Raw genomic sequence first — 18254 nt, forward strand, 5'->3', positions numbered from 1 at the left:
AGGAACATCTCCTCTCATGCATGGGGATCCACACTCAGCCCCTCTGGAAACAAAGGGCACGTGGCCCTGAGCAGCCCCGTGCCAGGCACAGGTGATTTACCAGCTCACACAGATGTACAGGGATGGGTGAGTTGGGGCGGGGGGGGGGTTGGGGGACCCCCTCTGAGGGAGATGTGGTTATTTTTCAGCCTGGGTGTTGCTTACCTGCCACAGTACCAACTGCACCAGCGCAGGTCTGGCCCTGGGATGCTTCACAGGCTGGAAATTGAGCTGTATTTGGTTAAACCCAACCACACAGAAGTAGTAATTAACTTTAAAAAACAAATTAAATAAAATTACTGGTAAAGATTTATTGCAATAATACAATAAAATTTAGAAAAAAACCCCACCAACCAACCATTTGTGTTCAGTCACATCTAGTTTGGAAGCCACAGAGAAGGGTGCTGGGTTCTTACAGGTGACAAGCGATCCTTGGGTGTCCCACTGTCCCACCCTAGACCCTTCTAAGCAGCCCCCTGCCTCCAGTTTTCTGTGGAGGACTGGGCTCTTGAAACCAGGCTCTTCCTTGGCTGCTCAGCCAGCCTGTGCCAGACCACTCCTCCTGGCCCAAAGTCACGTCAGAGCTCCACACAGCATTCCACACCCACTGCTGGGCTGGCTGGAACTACCTCTAAACCCCAGATATTCCTGCCCTCCCTCTCCCCTCCCCCCCAAAAAAAACCCCAACCTGGAAAACTAATCACAGAATCAGAATCACAAGGTTGGAAAAGACCTTTCAGATCATCCAGTCCAACCGTTCCCGCCGTAATCCCAGCGATTGCACTCAAGGTTTGGACACCCCCAGTTCTTCCTCAGCTACACCTGTGAGGAACATCTTAAACCCCAACCAACCCCGATCTGCACCCCTTCACACCCCCCTCCGCCCCCAGACCCATCCTGCTGCATCCACACCCCCCCTCGGGGTGCCACAGGGGTGCTGTACTTCCAGGGTAGGATGTGGTTGCAAATAAATTACTCAGGGAAACATGAGTGTTATGAAGTTTATGGCTTAAAAAGGGTTGTTGTGTCGGGTTTTCCCCCCCTTAGTTAAGGGCAGCGTATGAACAGAGCCGCAGCCTGACCTTCGGGGGGTCCAAGCAGCACAAAGGCAGCAACGGAAGATTGAAAAGTGTTATTAAAAACAAACAAACACAGAGAAAAAACCCAAAACAGGAAGATTCTTATGTGGCAAGGACCAGTGCAAAATAAATGGGGAAGCAGGGAGGGGCCGAGCGATGCTAAGAGCCCAGTATACAGTACTGGTGTGTGCTGGTTGCTCAGAACTGCAAAGGAGCTGAGAGCAGTGAGTGAGTAAAGTGCTGTGAACCGAAGAGTGACTGGACCCTCCCGGCCTGGGGGCTGTCAGGGGGGGTAACCAGCCCATTTCGGACTGCAGTAGTCAGGGGTCTGGGCTGTTCTCTTCAAACGAACCCAATTAGCAGATTTAAATGAAGAACGGTAGGGCTGAGGGTGTCTCCAACATCACACGGGGTGTTGACATGGAGTTAAGGGTCTTTGGCTTAAAATAAAGAAAAATTAAAAGAAAACTACTGAAAGAGCTGCCACAGGTGGGGGGTGGGCAGACACCATGCTCAGGTGGGCAGCCCCAGCACAAAGCTCACTGTGGTACGTGGGCATGGGTACCAAAACCGCTTTTCCACCTGCTCCTTGGAGGCAGCACTGGCTGGCCTGGCGAGGAGCAGAGCAAACCCACTCCCCAAAAGCCTCTGGGAAACTGGCCCTGGAGCTGGGGCTGCAGGGACCTGGCTGGCACATCACTCCCCGCAGCCTCACCGCATCCTCCTGGGAAGCTACAGAGGTGGAAACCCTCCCTCCCAGAGAGCCTAGACTCAGAGAGCTGAGAGGATGCTTTGACATTAGCTTACCCCAGGGAGGTATCTGCCATCCCAACCATACAGAGCACAAACCCCACGTTGGAAGCCTGGCTGAGCGACCCCCACCTTTACCTAACACACAGGGCAAGCAGAGGAGCGCTCAGTGGCAAACCCATCCCTGGGCAGCACATCCGCGGGCAGCTTCACACACTGGGAGCGTTCCCATGGTGAGATGATGTCAACTCCTTGGTGTTCAGTGAAGGAGGAAAGAAAACAACCCCCCCCAGACACCGTACAGATAAGAGAACTGTGTGTAGTGTGGAGCCCGCGTGGCTGCAGCGACGCTGGGAATGAGGCGGCGCAGCGGCGTTCACTGGCGGGTGTTACTGCAGCAACGCGAGCCTGTGTCAGCGGCAGGGGTGGGTGGAGGGAAGAGAAGGTCCAGTGTTTCTTTGGTGTATGATTTGAAGAGCAAAGAGCCTGCGTGCTTTGGGCAGCACAGCGTGGAGCCTCCAGGCTACCTACCGGTGGGAACAGGGTGAGATGAGCCGGGTTTCTACGGCACAACCGGGTGAAGATTCGCAAGCGAATCCCAAGGGAGCGACCTGCCCCGGGAGCTCCCGCTCCTGCTGCTTCCTTGTGTTAAAAATATGGCAACAGAGATTAGAAAACACAGTAAAAACACCTCGGGCTCAGGTCCTGGATGAGGAAAAAAAAATAAGGAAACTATTTAGAAAGACGGCGGCTTCGCATGACGCCAGACGGGCTGGAAACACCCCCCCCCCTCCACACACCCCGGGAGGAGGTCGGGAAACGGGAACCGCGTTCGCACAGCTGCCCAGACCACACCGAGCAGCCTTCTCTCCTCATCCCGACCCAAACCACTCCAAAATCTGTTTCTCCTGCAGGAAGTAGAGCTGGAGGCTGCTGGGTTCTTTTCCCTCTGGTACCTGGTACCGCAGAGCAGACCCAAGAGGTGAAGTGCTGGCGCAGGACGCAGCGGAAGTCTGCCACCAGACGGCACCATGGCAGCCACCTCGGGTCAATAAAAAGGGTTTTCTGGTTTACAAAAGGAAAAGTCCGACCTTTTCTTCGTCCCAGGCACTACTTAACTCAATACTCAGGGTTTACTACAGCGTTGGCGGGGAGGGATTCCTTCCACAGTACCCTAGGATCCCTTTCCCACGCTGGCTAGCGATGCCCGGTGTACGCCTTCAACCAGGAGGTCACGGAGGCGGCAGCGGAGGAGATCATCCCACCGGCGCTGCTGCTGGCGATGGGCTGGGATACCTGTGTGCTCTGGCTCTGCAGCATTTCCACCTGCTGAGAGGGGATATCGCAGAACCTGGGGCTGGGCAGGTTCTCCCAGTCTGTCCCTAGGTCCGTCTCCTCGTCGCTGACGTGCTCGTCTCCGCTCTCGTCCGTCTCCGCGGCGGCGCTGGGATCCACGAACTCCATGGAGTCTTCGAGATCAGCGCTGATTTCGAAAGGCCCAGACCTGTGGACACAGACACAAGGCCTGTCAGCCTGGCTGGTACCCCACAGGAGGGCTGTGGCTTCCCCGGTGCGTGTAAGGGACAGCACGGGGCAGTGCAGGCTGGGAGCGCTGAAGGGCAGAGCTGGGTGCTGCAGACTACACAGACAGCTGAGAGATTCAGTGTAAACACTCCTTTTTCCTAATCCAGACAGGAATGGGAGCGCTGCCTTCTGGCAAAGCTTTTTGCTTAACAAGGCAACGTAAGAAGAGTCATCAGGTTTGGGGCCAGAAGGGACCATTAGATCATCTCTGTGACCTCCTTGGTCACAAAGGCCTTCACGTTCCACCTTTTCTCTCTGTCCTGAGCCCAGTAACCTCTGCCTGATGAAAGCATCCACTGCAGAAGCAACTCCAGCCTTGACAGGACAATGTAAGCAGTGACTCCCCACCTTCATTCTCATGGGTAATTAACCCCTGTGCTAAGCACATGAGGCCCGATGGATGGGTACAGCAGAAGAACAGCCCTCCTAAGGAACAAGGCAAACGTGCAGCTCGTGAAGGGATCTGATCACAGGTGAGTTGAGATGCTGCTTTTCTTACCTGCCCAAGTTCTCAGTGTCTGGGCTGACCAGGTGCATAAGATTCCTGAGCGTATGCAGTGGGTGCAACAGGTCTAAATTCACATGCTATGGTGGGGAAGGCAAGAGAGAGACACAGTCAGTTACTGGAGGAGCCCCACGGGCACAGTTGCTAGTTTAAAAGCTACTCAAGGCAGCCAAACGTGCACTGCCCCTACCTGAGAGAAGCAGAGGTGCAGGATATTAGCATTCAGCTTCTTCACTGCCCGTGTGAACCGGTGTCTGCTGAGGTTCTCTCCACAGAACTCACTGTCAGGACACCACACACACACAGGCACAGAACAGAAAGGGAGATGCTGTGAAAACACACCTAGCTGGAGACATGACTGTGCACTGGCTTCCTAACAAGCCTGGGAGAAACATCCTCAGAGTCAGCACTGAGGCTGGTTTCAGGGTGCTCAGGACATTCATTTCTCTCCCAGCAAGACCAGGAGCGCTTCCCCAGCCAGTGCTGCTCGCCCTAAGCCCCACCAGCTGCAATGGGATGGGTGACAAGCTGCCTGGATCTCAAAGATCTGCTGTAGCCAACCCATGGCAGCTCGTTTCACCACGTCCCAGCCTTCTCCTTCCACAAAGGCTGAGCCCCCAAGGAACAGTATAAAACACTGTGGAGACCCTACAGGATTCCTGTGCCCTCACTTCGGCTTTTAAAGGCTTAAAGAAGAATCTCAGCTATGTAACTGAGACCCTTGGAAGGCTGACCAGGTCTGCAGCTCCCTTAGTACTGCTTCTGCACAGACCCCACTGCTCCACGTAGATGTTAAACACCCACCAGTGTTTCTCAGCACACAATGACATCGCTGCCGTGCCATAAGGCACTCCAGGTAGTGGAGTTATCCAAGATGACAAAGAGCTGCTGAACTGGGGTGGGATGTTGGACAGCACAGTAGGGTCTCACAAAACAAAAGGTGCTACTTATCATAGAATCATGGTCTGGGTTGGAAGGGACCCCCAAGGATCACAGAGCTCCAACCCCCTGCCACAGGCAGGGACACCAACCTCCAGGCCTGGAGCTACACAAGGTTGCCCAGGGCCCCAGCCAACCTGGGGCACCCACCCCCTCTCTGGGCAGCCTGTTCCAGCCCCTCACCACTCTCTCTGCAAAGAACTTCCCCCTGATATCTCATCTAACCCTTCCCTCCTTCAGCTCATGGACTGTTGCATCTCACTTCTCGTTTGAGGATGCTGAACCGGACAATTTGAAAGCTGTTCTTTTCAAGTAGGACGGTTGGTCTACGCTCTCAGGAGGCAAAAAAGGAGGGAGGAGGCATTAAATAAAATCTGACTAGCCCTCCACCCAAAATTGAACAGCACAAAAATCGAGGAGCCAACTGCTGCTCCAAGCAACAACTTCATTCCCAGAACCAGGCAGAATTAAGGGCAGCCAAAACCAGTCACTGATTCACCTCATGTTTACTTGCCTGTTGCAGAGCTTCTTGGGCAGGTTTACATCCAGGATGAGAGACAACGTGTTAACGAGCTGAGTTGCATAGCACAATGCAGCACTGATGGTGTGAGCAGGGTTATTGTGCTCCATATCTACAAGAAATAAACACATCATGAACAGCTCCTGCTAAGTGAAGCCTCAGTGGGCGTGTTACCGTGTCACTGGAGTCTGCTCTGGGAAATGAGAGCTGCCTGAATCCAGCAATCACTGACAGGGAGACCTGTCAGAAGTTTGGAGAAAACAGTAATTCTTGGAATTCCTCTTAAAACGACAGTGTGTGAAGCGTGTCACAGTTCTGACTGATTAACTTCATCTCTCTGTTACACTAAGCTGTGTCCTCTTCCCTGCACAAGAGGATTGGGGTGGACTTATCCCAACCCTGGGGTTTCTTTCTGACTCAGGTTTGACTGGGTGAGAACAAGCAGGTCGAGCTATCCCTCCTCAGTGCCTTCAGCTGGCATCCCAGTATCCCAGATGCCTACTCAGACTCTGCTCCTCACCTGGTCCTTGCGTAGTCTTCTTCTCTTCCACCCAGTTGTAATAGGCTGAGTAGTCTCCGTTGTTGGGAAGGGTTATCCAGGGCCCTGTGATACTGATGCTGGTGTCCCCGTTGTGGTCATCACACACCCACCTCCCGGAGAGGTAGGTGGTTCTCCTGGCCTCCGCGAGCTTGCTCACAGTGCTGGAGGTCATCGCGTTGTCACTCTCAGACGACATGTCTGCAGGGTCTCTGCAGCACCCAGAGAGGAGCAGAGTGTTTGTAAAGGAGCTTTACAACTGTGAGGAGCAATGTGCATGGCAGGCACTACTCCAGGTGTCAGAGAGAGCGAAGCACTTGCAGGAACACTCCTGCCAAACTGCTCATCCCCAAAAGCACTCTCCTGCACTCCAGGATTTTTAATGATCTCTTTTATGAGCTTGTAACACTGCACATGTGCCTCAGACCTCTGCAAGGGAAGTGCTAGCTACTCCAGATTCTTCTGGAGGTCTTGATGTCACTAAGCTGAGTGGTGAGGTTAATGTGCTGGAGGGACAGGATGCCACTCAGAGGAACCTGGACAGGCTGGAGAAGTGGGCACAGGGGAACCTCATGGGGTTCAACAAAGCCAAGTGCAGAGTCCTACACCTGGGTCAGGACAACCCCCGTTATCCACACAGAGATGATGGGCTGGAAAGCAGCCCTAAGGAAAAGGACTTGGGAGGGGCTTGTGGATGAGAAGCTGGACATGAGCTACCAACATGCATGGGTTTAAACTAGAAAAGGGGAGATTTAGGTTGGGTATTGGGAAAATGTTCTTGAATATGAGGGGGGTAGATCACTGGCACAGGGTGCCCAGAGAGGTGGTGGAGGCCCCATCCCTGGAGACATTCAAGGTCAGGCTTGATGGGGCTCTGAGCCACCTGCTCTAGTGAAGACATCCCTGCTCACTGCAGGGGTGGGACTAGGTGGGCTTTGAAGGTCCCTTCCAACCTATCACATTCTATTCTGGACCTCTGCCTTTGGGTGAGCTGCTTTGCCTTTGTGCAGCAGCACCCCCTCCCCATGGATGCTAAGGGAGGGGTGTGTGTGTGTGTGTGGGGGGGTGTGTCTACCTTAGACTTACACAACTCACTTCTGGCTGTCCAAATCCAAGCACAATGACTGTAAAAGGCTCAGCCTTCCATACCTCAGGCTTGTCTTCACTTCCTCAATGGGGAAGATGACTGAGGTCAGCTCCAGGATGTGCGTCCGGCGCAGGTTGGCCAGGTGCTCGTACTGGGTCCTCAGGTCGCAGGTTTTCTTCTCCACCAGGTCTCCCAGCCGGCGGTTGTGCCTCTGGATCTTCTCTTTCTTCTCCTGGTGCCGCTGGGCCCTGCGATAATGCTTCTGGTTCTCCTCTTTAATCCTCAGAAGTCCCTCTGTGTCTGTGGAAAGAGCAGCAGATGTCAGCCAAAAGGAGGAGCTGCAGGGCACTCATGGTAATCTCTTAAAAAGCATCATTAATAGTTACAGAAACCAACAGCTACAGCAGCTCAAAGCAGAAAATCCTGCTCCACTCTGAAGATTTTCCAGCTGCCAAGTGGTACAACTTTTCTCACCTTTTCTCAGGATCTCCAAAGAGTCTGAAATTTGGATTAATCTTTCCCTATCTTTTACCCCTGTTTTTGGTGTTGGAGTAGAAAAGCCAAGATTTCACAGTTTAATTAAACTGCTGAAGTAATTATCACAACAGAAATAGCCTGACTGTACGTGTTTGCTGGCCAAAGACATGCACTGCTTGCAGTGCAGACAGCACCTTCATTCACCAGCGCTGGCACCATGTTACTCAGGCTTTGCACTCCCGTTATGTGCTCTTAAAGCACTCAGGCCCCAGTGGTACCACGAGGGAACAGAGAACACTCCAAATGTACCCTGGTTTGAAGGAGAGCCCCCATCTACCAGTCCCTCACTCCCTGTGAGAAGAAAGAGCATTAGGCAGGTTGTCCTCCAACGAGGCATCGCTCCCCTGTAACCAAGAAGTGGGACAGCTTGTCCTGTGCAGAGGGATGTGCTGAGCCCTGACGCTGTGTTTCTGCTGTGTTTCGATTGCCAAGCACAGAAGAGACCAGAGCTACAATAAGAACGCTCCAAGGCATCTGCTACTCAAAGAAGCTGCCTGATATGCTACTAAAAGCAAGGCAACTTCCAAGAAAACTGCCTCAAAGAACACATTCAGACTCTCTGTCTTCCCAAGAGGGGAAACACAGGAATTCAAGGCTACATCCACAGAATGGGAGCCAAGACCAATTCCCAGCCATGGGTCTGTGCCCAGCCGTGCCTGGACAGCACATGATACCCCACTAACTCCTGGTTTGTACCTGGAGAGCTCCAGCTGGTCCCTGGTCTGGCAGAGTGAGAGACCAGGGCTCCCACATGCCTGTCCACCAGCTTTCTCTGAACATCAGGAATGGTTTCTAGCCATCTAACTGATCTGTTGTCATCCACAGCCTGTGAGGTAGGAAGGAAGATCCGACACGTGCAAGATGCAAAGTCTCCAGTTAAAGGAGGTGAGAATACTTTCCCTGGGCAGGCAGGAACTTATGGAGACCTTATCACTGCCTACAATGACCTGCCAGGAGGGTGCAGAGAGGTGGGCGATGGTCTCTGCAGCCAGGGGACAGGAGATGGGACAAGGGGCAATGGGCTCAAGCTGCCCCAGGGCAGGGTCAGCTCAGCTGGGAGGGAAAAGTTCTTCCCTGGCAGAGTTGTCAGGGCCTGGCACAGGCTGCCCAGGGAGGGGGCTGAGTCCCCACCCCTGGGGGTGTTTAACAGGTGCTCAGGGATCTGGTTTAGCACAGGGACAGTTGGTCTTTTCCAACCTTGTGATCCTGTGAAAAGCCACCAAGCTTTGCTGCTTCACCCAACACCTACAATCACTGGGACAACTGATGGAAGCAGCACAAATGAGCCCTAAGAAGCTGCTAAACCTGATTTCTCAGTGGGACAGGCTGCCCAGGGAGGCTGTGGAGTCTCCTTCTCTGGAGACATTCCAACCTGCCTGGACACGTTCCTGTGGGATTTAGCTGGGTGATCCTGGTCTGGCAGGGGGGTTGGACTAGATGATCTTTTGAGGTCCCTTCCACTCCTGAACATTCTGGGATTCTGGGAATGGCTTTGCTTGCTCATGAGGAAATTTGGGTAGCACCTAAAGGCAACGTATGTTGCATCTTCTGCTTCACCTTCCACTAGGCCCCCAGCCAAACGGTTGACTTGACATGGCCTATTCTTAACAAGGAACCTTATCTTCTAGCTACCTGCAGAGTGACCAGAGCTTTATACTATGACTGTGTCATCAGTTTAAGGTTCTCCCTCCACCCTTTAGAAAGATTCTGTTTTCCCTCCATTTCCTGGGACATCCTCTCTCCCTCATCTCTTCTCAAGCACTCCACAGACTACTTCAGCTCATTCCTGTGCAAGGCCTTGCTGACATTATCCAAGTAATATTTAGCTGGCTGTTTCCTTTCCTTAGCCTACAGCCTTCTTGTGATGTAAGATTTAATCTGGCCAAGCAGCGGATCCCATTTTCTTTGCAAGAAGACAAAGCAAAGAAGGTGCTGAACGCTTCAGACATCTCTGCATCTGTTATTTACTCTTTCCTGTTAACTAACAGCCTTGCCTGCTCCTTTATCTTTTTCTTATCCATTTCTTATTGTCACCATCTATCCTCCTTATTAATTGAAAATCATTTTGCACCTCAGCCTTCCTGATGTGATCACCACAAGGCTTGTGCTGTTCCTTTACCACTATTCTCAGGTACCTGCCTCCTCTCCTACTCTCTGCAGGGCTCCTCTTAAATTTCAAGTCAGAAAAGCGTCCCTGGTTCAATCAATATGCTCCCAAATACACTTCTCATATTTCCTTTCTCTTCTGAAAAGCGACAGGACAAAACTGTTGTGTGTAAAATACTTAAAGAGGTTCAAACAGGCTGAGAGAGTTGGGCTGGTTCAGCCTGGAGAAGAGAGGGCTCCAGGGTGACCTAATTGCGGCCTACCAGTACTTAAAGGGCTCCTACTGGAAAGTGGGAGAGGGGCTGTTCACCAGTGATAGGACAAGGGGTGATGGCTTCAAGCTAAAAGAGGGCAAGTTTAGATTCAATGTTAGGAAGAAATTCTTCACTCTGAGGGTGGTGAGGCATTGGAAGAGGTTCCCCAGAGAGGCTGTGGAAGCCCCATCCCTGGAAACGTTTAAGGCCGGTTTGGATGGGGCCTTGGGCAGCCTGGTGTAGTGAGGGTGTCCCTGCCCATGGCAGGGGGGTTGGAACTAGCTGGTCTTTGAGATCCCTTCCCACCCAAAGCATTTTGTGACTCTGTGAGAGCTGAAGCTGCTGAATGGTACAACAGACCAGCCTACGCCACGTCCCAGTGACTCTTGCTCACGTAGGGCCTTGGGATTTCTGGACAGGTGTGGGTTAAAATTCACCAGTTAGATGGAATTGTAACAGCTGCAGAGCTGTTTGCTCCTCTTTATCAAGAGGAAGCGATCAGAAACACTACACTGAATAAAGCCATCTCTAGGGACCGAGCCACAGTCACAGGCTGCTCAGCATTTACTCTTAAAGCTGCTGCAAAACGATCTCCATCCAGCTGAAAAACGGCTGCTGTTTGCTAATTAGAACTCAAGCATATAAAAAGGGCTAAAATCCACTCACCAATTTGCCTTCAAGTTGATTTAGGAAGTGAGGGTTTGGAAATTCCACCCTTTTAAAGAAACCAACGCTCAAATTCACATCAACTGATTTCTTTTCCCCCCCTCTAAAGGCACAGAGTTTCCCCGCTCACAAGAGCAGCAGCATTACTCACGTCTTGTCATTTCATCATTTTCTTTGCAAATGGTCTGTTTCAGCTGCTCAATCCTCATCTTGCAAGACATTATTTTCCATCTCTGAAAAAGAACATTCAGCAACTGTAGGGCACGGAATGATTTCCACCACACTGACTAATGATTAACAACAAAGCCAGCAGCTTTAGCACAGAATTCTTAATTGGACTGGACAAATAAATATTTCATATACTGATTTCTGCATAGAATGCCACGAACAAACTGAATCCTTGGTGTGAAGTCAATTGGTGTGATAACTTACTGAACCAATATACAGTAAGAAATTAAAAATACTGGTGTTTTGGAGCGCTCTGCTTGCAGAGCCAATTTCAGTTTTGCTTACAACAGGCTTTTTGGGAAAGCAACACCACGCCCTCAAGGTAAATTGTAACTTTAAATAATGAGATCTAGGAATTCTGAGAGTTTATGGGACACTTTGAATGACTCACCAGCTGATCAGTTATCTCCTTTCCTTCCATGGCCTTCAGAACACTAGAGGAAAACAGAGGATTGAAAGTTTTAGGACTGTGTGGACTGTGGCTGCCTCCAGCAACAGCGCAGTAAAGAGACCATTCTGTTTTATCAGACAGTTTATTTTCATTTAATAACCACAACTTACTGTTTTTGGAATTCTCTCTGTTTGGTTTTGAGATGCATCAGCCTTTCTTTCTTGTCTGAAAACCTGGAAGAGATGAAATTCTTTCATTAGTATTTCACACAACGTGGCACCGCAACCTGTCTGAAGGGACTGAAAGACTGAATCTTGTGGGAGTCTCCAAACCTCAACTACCTGTCTCAGTCTCAAAGTAACAGCCATGGGAAACACGGGTTTTCATAGAATCACAGACTGGTCTGGGTTGGGATGGACCCCAAGGATCCCAGAGCTCCAACCCCCTGCCACAGGCAGGGACACCAACCTCCAGGCCTGGAGCTACACAAGGTTGCCCAGGGCCCCAGCCAACCTGGCCTTGAACACCCCCAGGGATGGGGCACCCACCCCCTCTCTGGGCAGCCCCTTCCAGCCCCTCACCACTCTCTCTGTAAAGAACTTCCCCCTAACATCTCTCCCCCTTCCCTCCTCCAGCTTCACTCCATCCCCCTTGTCCTGCCAGTCTCTGCCCTTTAACAAGCTGATTCCCCTCCTGTTCCTCTGCTCCCTTCAGGGACGGGGAGGCTGCAGTGAGGTCCCCCCACAGCCTTCTCTTCTCCAGGCTGACCCAGCCCAGCTCCCTCAGCCTCTCTCCGTAGGGGAGCTGCTCCAGCCCTCTGAGCATCTCCGTGGCTCTTCTGACCCCTCTCCAACAGCCCCACATCTTCCTTGTCCTGGGGCCCCAGCTCTGGACACAGGACTCCAGCTGGGGCCTCACAGGGCAGAGCAGAGAGGGACAATCCCCTCCCTGTCCCTGCTGGCCAGGGACATCATACGCCACGCGTCGTGTTTTCTCCCATCTGACATGGGATCATTCAATCATTGACATGTCCAAAGAGGACAGCACTGTCTCAAGACTTTTACACGACATCCAGATCCTTTCTGTGTTAGCACAGAGTTGCATCACCTTCTAATTATTTCTACTGGGCACTTGTAGCCATCAACAGTTCAGTAATTTCCCTCTGAAACTTGTTGGATTGACAGTCTGATCCTAAGAGAGGTCTAGTACTTCACGGGTAACGCATCACGTCCTTTATTTCAGGAATATCCAAGCTTTATGGAGGAAGGATTATACAGTAAACCGTGACAGGATGGCATCTTGGGACTCCACTTCTCTGCTCAACTCTGGGTTTGATTTCAGGTAAAACTCTAGAATGCCCCATTTGTTTCCTCAGAGCACCGAAATCTGAAAGCTTCATGACTAACCTGGGGTTCAGAAAGCACGGAACTGCCCTTCCAGATGACATCAACATTAAAACAAGCACAAAACTATGGGCTGCTGCTGTCATAGTCAACCAAAAAACCCCTGTTTCCTTCCAAACCAAACCCAAACGTGGGTGCCTGGCATAAAAGCCAGAGGCCAGGCATGAGCTGGAGGAATGTGGCGTGACTGGAGCCTGGCTGCTCAACCTGGCACGTTCGTTCTTCCTGCATGTCCTCACCCCACCAGGCATCATGGAAATGACTGTAACACACACCTACTGTACCTGACCTTTGGCTGCAACCAAAAATAACTCGCCCCAGAAACAGGCGGCTCGGCAGTCACAGGGGGAGAGCTGGGGTGAGCTGGCATTTCAGAGCCGGATTGATGGGTGCAGAGTCTGGCTGAAGGCAGTTACCCAAATCGTGTCCATCACATCAGCAAAAACTTGAATGATTTGTCAGGGATCTGGGGCTAAAATTAAAGTTCTCACTGGGGAGGGATGGTGGAAGTATCTGTGGAAGCCTGCAAGAATTACAGCTCACCACGCACTGCAGTGACTCCAGCAAGCGGCTCCTAGCAGCTTCTTTAGCAGGTTTCTATTTCTTTCTCCAGCCCTAATTTTAATTGCATCGTGTCGTGGAGCTAAATTTTCTCTAGATGTCTACAGCCTTTCAATTCTGGCAAAGAAACACCACTTTGGATGAAGCATTATAGGAACTCCCATAAAATGTAAACTGAGAGGAGAAAACTCACCATCTCAAATTATTCATTAAATGTTCCCCCTCCCTCAAGTTCTACCACAGTGGGCTGAGATTTTCTACAGCTGCCTGGCTTATTTTCCTCAGGTCTTTAATTGGGGAGAAGCAACCAGAAAGGAGGAGTTCCTCATCTACAGGAATTAACGCTGAAGGAACCGATGACAGCACTAGGTGCCTCCATTACTGCGCCTACTCACTCTACTAAGACTCCATCGCTGCAAAAGGTCCATACTCCTAGTTGTAAACCACAGCTCAGACAGGCTTAGACGTCACGGCTCTGTTGCCTTTGGCTTTTGCCATCTGCAGATGTATCAAGCAAAGCAATTTAGTGCAGCTTGTAAAAGACACGCTGAGCATTTATACGTGTGACAGGCTGGAGTAAACTCCCAGGAGCAAGAAGTCCCTGAGCCAATACCAGCACCAAGACGTCAGCTTCGCTTCTGAATATACAACAGGTTACTAATGAAAAGAAGAACGTCAGCAATTGTTTTACTGGAGGACTTCCTGACTGCTCATCCTTAATTGTAGCTGTACTTCAATAATTAATCTTAACAGCTCCTGGATCTCTCCCCCTCACAGATACAGGGTGTGATTTTTGCCAGGCATAGGAACAACTTGACTCCAGCTGTAGCTTGTATAAAAACCTGCACACACCACAGTCCAGTGTGGGAAGCTGAAATAATTCCTCCTGTTGGAACGTGCAATCAGCTCTCTTCTAAGAGGGAAAAACTGCATGACAGTTCTAAAAATCCCACTGGATGCAAGGAGCAACACTCACTTCCTTTACTTTTCACAAACAACTTCTTCCCCTGACCTGTAACACCTCAAAAAGCCAAACAAGAGGCCCCAGTGATCCCCATACGCTCCCACACGCCGAGTGTCTCATGCGGCGCTTACAACCGAGTGACGCCGAAAAGCCCTTTGCCATGACCCTGCCAGGCTCCAGCACCCGCCAGAACGCCAGTCTAAAATTAACCCAGGTACTACTAGAAGGAGTAAAACAAACAAATAAATAACTCTGACAGTAAACACAGCCTGAAGCCCAGCCAGCTAACTGCACCTGTCCCTGCGTGACTTCGCCACGCCGTGGGGTCACCCCTGGAAGCCGCTCCTGTCGTAAGGAATGTGGAGAAGCCCTGCTTACAGAGAGGAGAGGGAAAAAAACCCACCTCTGAAGTGACAGGTTGTTTTTTCCCCTCAGCCTTGTATCAGTCATGCTGAGCAGTAACCACAGAACGACGTTTCAAGCACGGTTTTAAAAATAAACAATTCAATTATCCTCAAAAGAAGAAGAAACCCAGGTTTCTTTCATGGGGCTTTGTCCCTGTGCTGAGCATTCCTGCTCCAAGGAAGCACGTGTGTAAGTTATTCATGTTGTGTTAGCCCTTTCTGTTATGTTGTCCCTTTAATTCATCCATATGAAAGTTGCTGTTTTCAGTGAATTCCTCGGGAAAGTTTTGGGCAGCAGGAGAAACTGAGCTACTTCAGCTAAAGCTGCTTCTCTTCTGTTTCATTTTTCTGACAGGTAGAGAAACTTCTTAAGCCTTGGTTAACACAGAACAGCAGTCCTGCTGTAAGGAAGGCTACAATTGGATTTCTATAATTAAGCCTGACATTTAGCCAATATCTGAAGGCTACAAAAGGAGCAGGAGAAACATATTTGGGTTACACTCCAAAATCCAACCCCCTTTTCTTTGTCCATGGAAGCTGCAGATGACCCCAATCAGCCTCAAACACACACACGTTTCCCATCCACTTCAGAAAGACTCAACTCAGTTTGTGGTTCCACGACACAGACTTTCACATCAAGACAGCTGAGGTCTGGATGTTGCAAGCTGATTCCCAAAGGCTGACACCCTGTGCCCACTCCACTGGAAGAAAAGACACCCCTGTGCCCTTGGATGTTCTTGTGCCTGGCAGGAGGATGCCAAAAGCCTTTGGTGTGAGCACTGTACCACACCACCTCCTCAAGGTAGTTCAAGAAATCACTTTCAGCAGCTGCTAACGAAGCTACAAACGAAAGACCAAGAACTCAGCGCCAGCCAAAAGCCAGAGCTATTCCAGAGATGGCACTGGGTGGACTTTTTAAGACCCTGGGATGGCCACGCTGTGAGCAGCAGCTCCAGAGGGGTGATCTGCATCTGAGCCATAACAATGGGAATACTTGACGTAGCCCTGGGCCAGCCGCCCTTCCGCAGAGCCGACGCTTGGCAGGGCAGTGCAGGAAGGTGCCTGATTCACTCCAGGGGAATTTTTGGGGGGAATTCTAGAAGGGGCCCGTGATTAGGGCTATTTATATAGACAGGAAGATAAAGAAACCCCAACCAAACCCAGCCAACAAGCGCTGTTTCCTTGCGTGCCATCCTAACTTTGTTTCACGGTTCAGGAAGCGACCAGCAGAAGGTGGGCAGCAGCTCTGCACTCCCAACACCCTGAACTGGCTGGGGCTCCACGAACCCCGGGCACGGCTGCTGACAGCTGCTCCCGAGCGAAAGCCGAGTGCTGTGTGGCTTTGTTATTATTATTGCTACTGTACTGATTATAATCAAGCCGTCGTGGGTCCTGCTTTGCCTCCCTTCCCAGGGGCCGGACCCCTCCCAAGCAGACAGCCCGGCAGCCGCAGGACCCTTCTCTCGCCCCCACTCTACCGGCTCCCCCCGCCCCGGGGCGGCGGCTGAAAGCGGGGACGGGAGGTGCAACCCCCCCCCACCCCCCGCCCCAACACCCCCCCCAGGCCTGAGCGGAGCGGGGGAGGGGCAGCTCGGCGGCAGCCGCGCCAGACGGGGCGGCCCCCCCATCCCCCCCATTCCTCGGCGGTGGGACACGGGGGGGAGAGGGTGTCCCGTTCCCGGCCCCCCACCCCTCTCCCAGGGCCGCCGGTACCTCTCGGAGTCGCGACCGTCGAAGAACACGAAGTCGCCGCTCTGGACGCACTTGGCGCAGGTGAGGCGGCGCCGCGTAGTGTTACAGAGCGGGCAGCGCTCCACCGCTACGTACAGCCCCTCGGCGTCCTCCTCGACGCCCCGCAGAGCCGCCGGCCCGGCGCCGGTGCCACCGCCCTGCCCGCCGGGCTGCGGCCGGCAGCCGCTGGGAGACGCCATGATGGGCTCCCCGCGCCGCCGGTCACGTGGGACTTTGTTTTCGGGCAGGGGCATTGTGGGAAGCGGCGGCGGCGGGAGGGCCCGGCCCGGGCCCAGGCCCGGCCCCGCGGGCAGCGGCGGGAGGGGCGGCGCGGGCCCGGCCGCGGGCAGCAGCGGGTCGGGGCTCGGCCTCCCTCCGCGGAAGGAAGGCGGCTGCCCGGTCCCTGCTGGCGCAGGGAGGGGAGCGGAGCGGTGGGCGCTGCCCCGCAGCAGGAAGGGCAGGGAGCTCCGCGGCGCGGGGGCCGGCGAGCAGCGGGGAGGGGACGGGACGGGAGCCCCGTGTGCTCCGTGCAACGCTGAGGTAAAAGATGAGAAATAACAAGCCAGAACCCCCATATAGACGGAAAAACGGCGGCTGCTGTCAACCCTGCGCACTGCAGCCAGCTCAGCCCCCGGCCCAGCTGTGGGGAGTCACAGTGGCACCAGGAGCAGCTTGTTAGGGGCAGATCACGGAGCTGCAGGGGCTGGAAGGGACCCCCAGAGCCCATCAGCCCCAGCAGGGTCCCTGGGACAGGGCACACAGGTCGGTGTCCAGATGGGGCTGGAATCTCTCCAGAGAAGGAGACTCCACACCCCCTGGGCAGCCTGTCCCAGGGCTCCCTCACCCTCACTGGGAAGAAGTTCTTCCCCAGATTGGGGGGAACTCCCTGTGCTCCAACTTGAGCCCATTGCCCCTTGTCCTGTCCCCACAGACACTGAGCAGAGGCTGCCCATGGCCCCCTGGGTCCCACCCTTCAGCTATTGATAAACACTGATAAGCATCCTCAGGAGTGACAGGCTATGTTTCCTCACCCCAGCCTAGTCACAGCCAGAACCACGGGTTAGAAATACAGTGGACCTCAGAGAGCCTATTCCCTGGATTAGGGGACAGGGAACATCAGGCAAGTAGAAGGATGTGCATGGGAGCCAGAATAACATAAACCACCCCACTCCAAAAAACCACAACCCTGCTGTTAAATACACCAGGAAGGGAGATAATGTAGGGTGGGATTTTTAAGTGTTACAAAACACTTAACAACAAACAGCACAGTGTAGGTAGAATGGGGACAGTTGTTTTAAAGACAAGAGTTACCATAGCAAACATTAAGTTATCAGGAGCTCAGTGAAAAGGCACAGAGCCCATGGCTTATCTCTAAGGCTTTATCCACACTTTTAAAGAGCATTAACCTCACCCATTAAATTGCAGCAAGGTCTTAAAGAAAACATAGTTTCTTGAAGAAGGCTCATCTTAGATAAACCTTTCCAGCATCCTAGTAAGAACAGGTTGTTAATTTTCCTTCACAAAGATTGTTCTAACTCTCACTTGCCAGATTTTACAGCTACAGTGTAAATATGTCCAGCCCATAGCTGTAGAAAGTCTACAATGTTAGAAAACAAACAGAAAAGTAAGCCTCTGTTTAAAATAGCTCTGAGTGTGGTGGAAATCCAGTTTGTCTGTGACAGGGAAACTGATAAACTGGTCTTAACTATGTTATCACAAGGAAGTACATGAAGTTTTTCAAACTTTTTTTTTTCCCCCAGAAGAGCAGACACGTTGTAAAAGCACTCCTGTGACATGGTACAGACACAGAAGGTGAAATCACATCCTCACTGAACAAGAATTGAACTTGTGACAGCAAAACAGAGCCCAGCAAGACTGCAACGCCCTGGTAAGCCAGAGCCCAGAATGTATTTCCATCAAGGACAGAAGTAGCTTTTGGTCAGGGTTATGCTTAAGGCATCTAACAGC

The 18254-nt window shown here is 52.1% G+C and overlaps 1 protein-coding gene across 1 annotated transcript; it reads right to left on the reverse strand.

Annotated features, from left to right (window-relative positions):
• Positions 1–1084: 1084 nt before the first annotated feature.
• On the reverse strand, positions 1085–16540 carry ATG14 (autophagy related 14; the record flags this gene model as incomplete). The annotated part of the gene is made up of 10 exons (XM_084270537.1): positions 1085–3372; positions 3952–4037; positions 4148–4234; positions 5407–5528; positions 5937–6166; positions 7104–7341; positions 10756–10837; positions 11224–11266; positions 11394–11456; positions 16269–16540. 10 exons carry the CDS (start codon positions 16538–16540, stop codon positions 3066–3068), a joined length of 1530 nt encoding a protein of 509 aa, XP_084126663.1. The 3' UTR covers positions 1085–3065.
• Between the last annotated feature and the right edge of the window lie 1714 nt (positions 16541–18254).

The sequence above is a fragment of the Gallinula chloropus genome (genome assembly GCF_964237585.1).
Source record: "Gallinula chloropus genome assembly, chromosome: 14".
Classification (NCBI taxonomy): Eukaryota; Metazoa; Chordata; class Aves; order Gruiformes; family Rallidae; genus Gallinula; species Gallinula chloropus.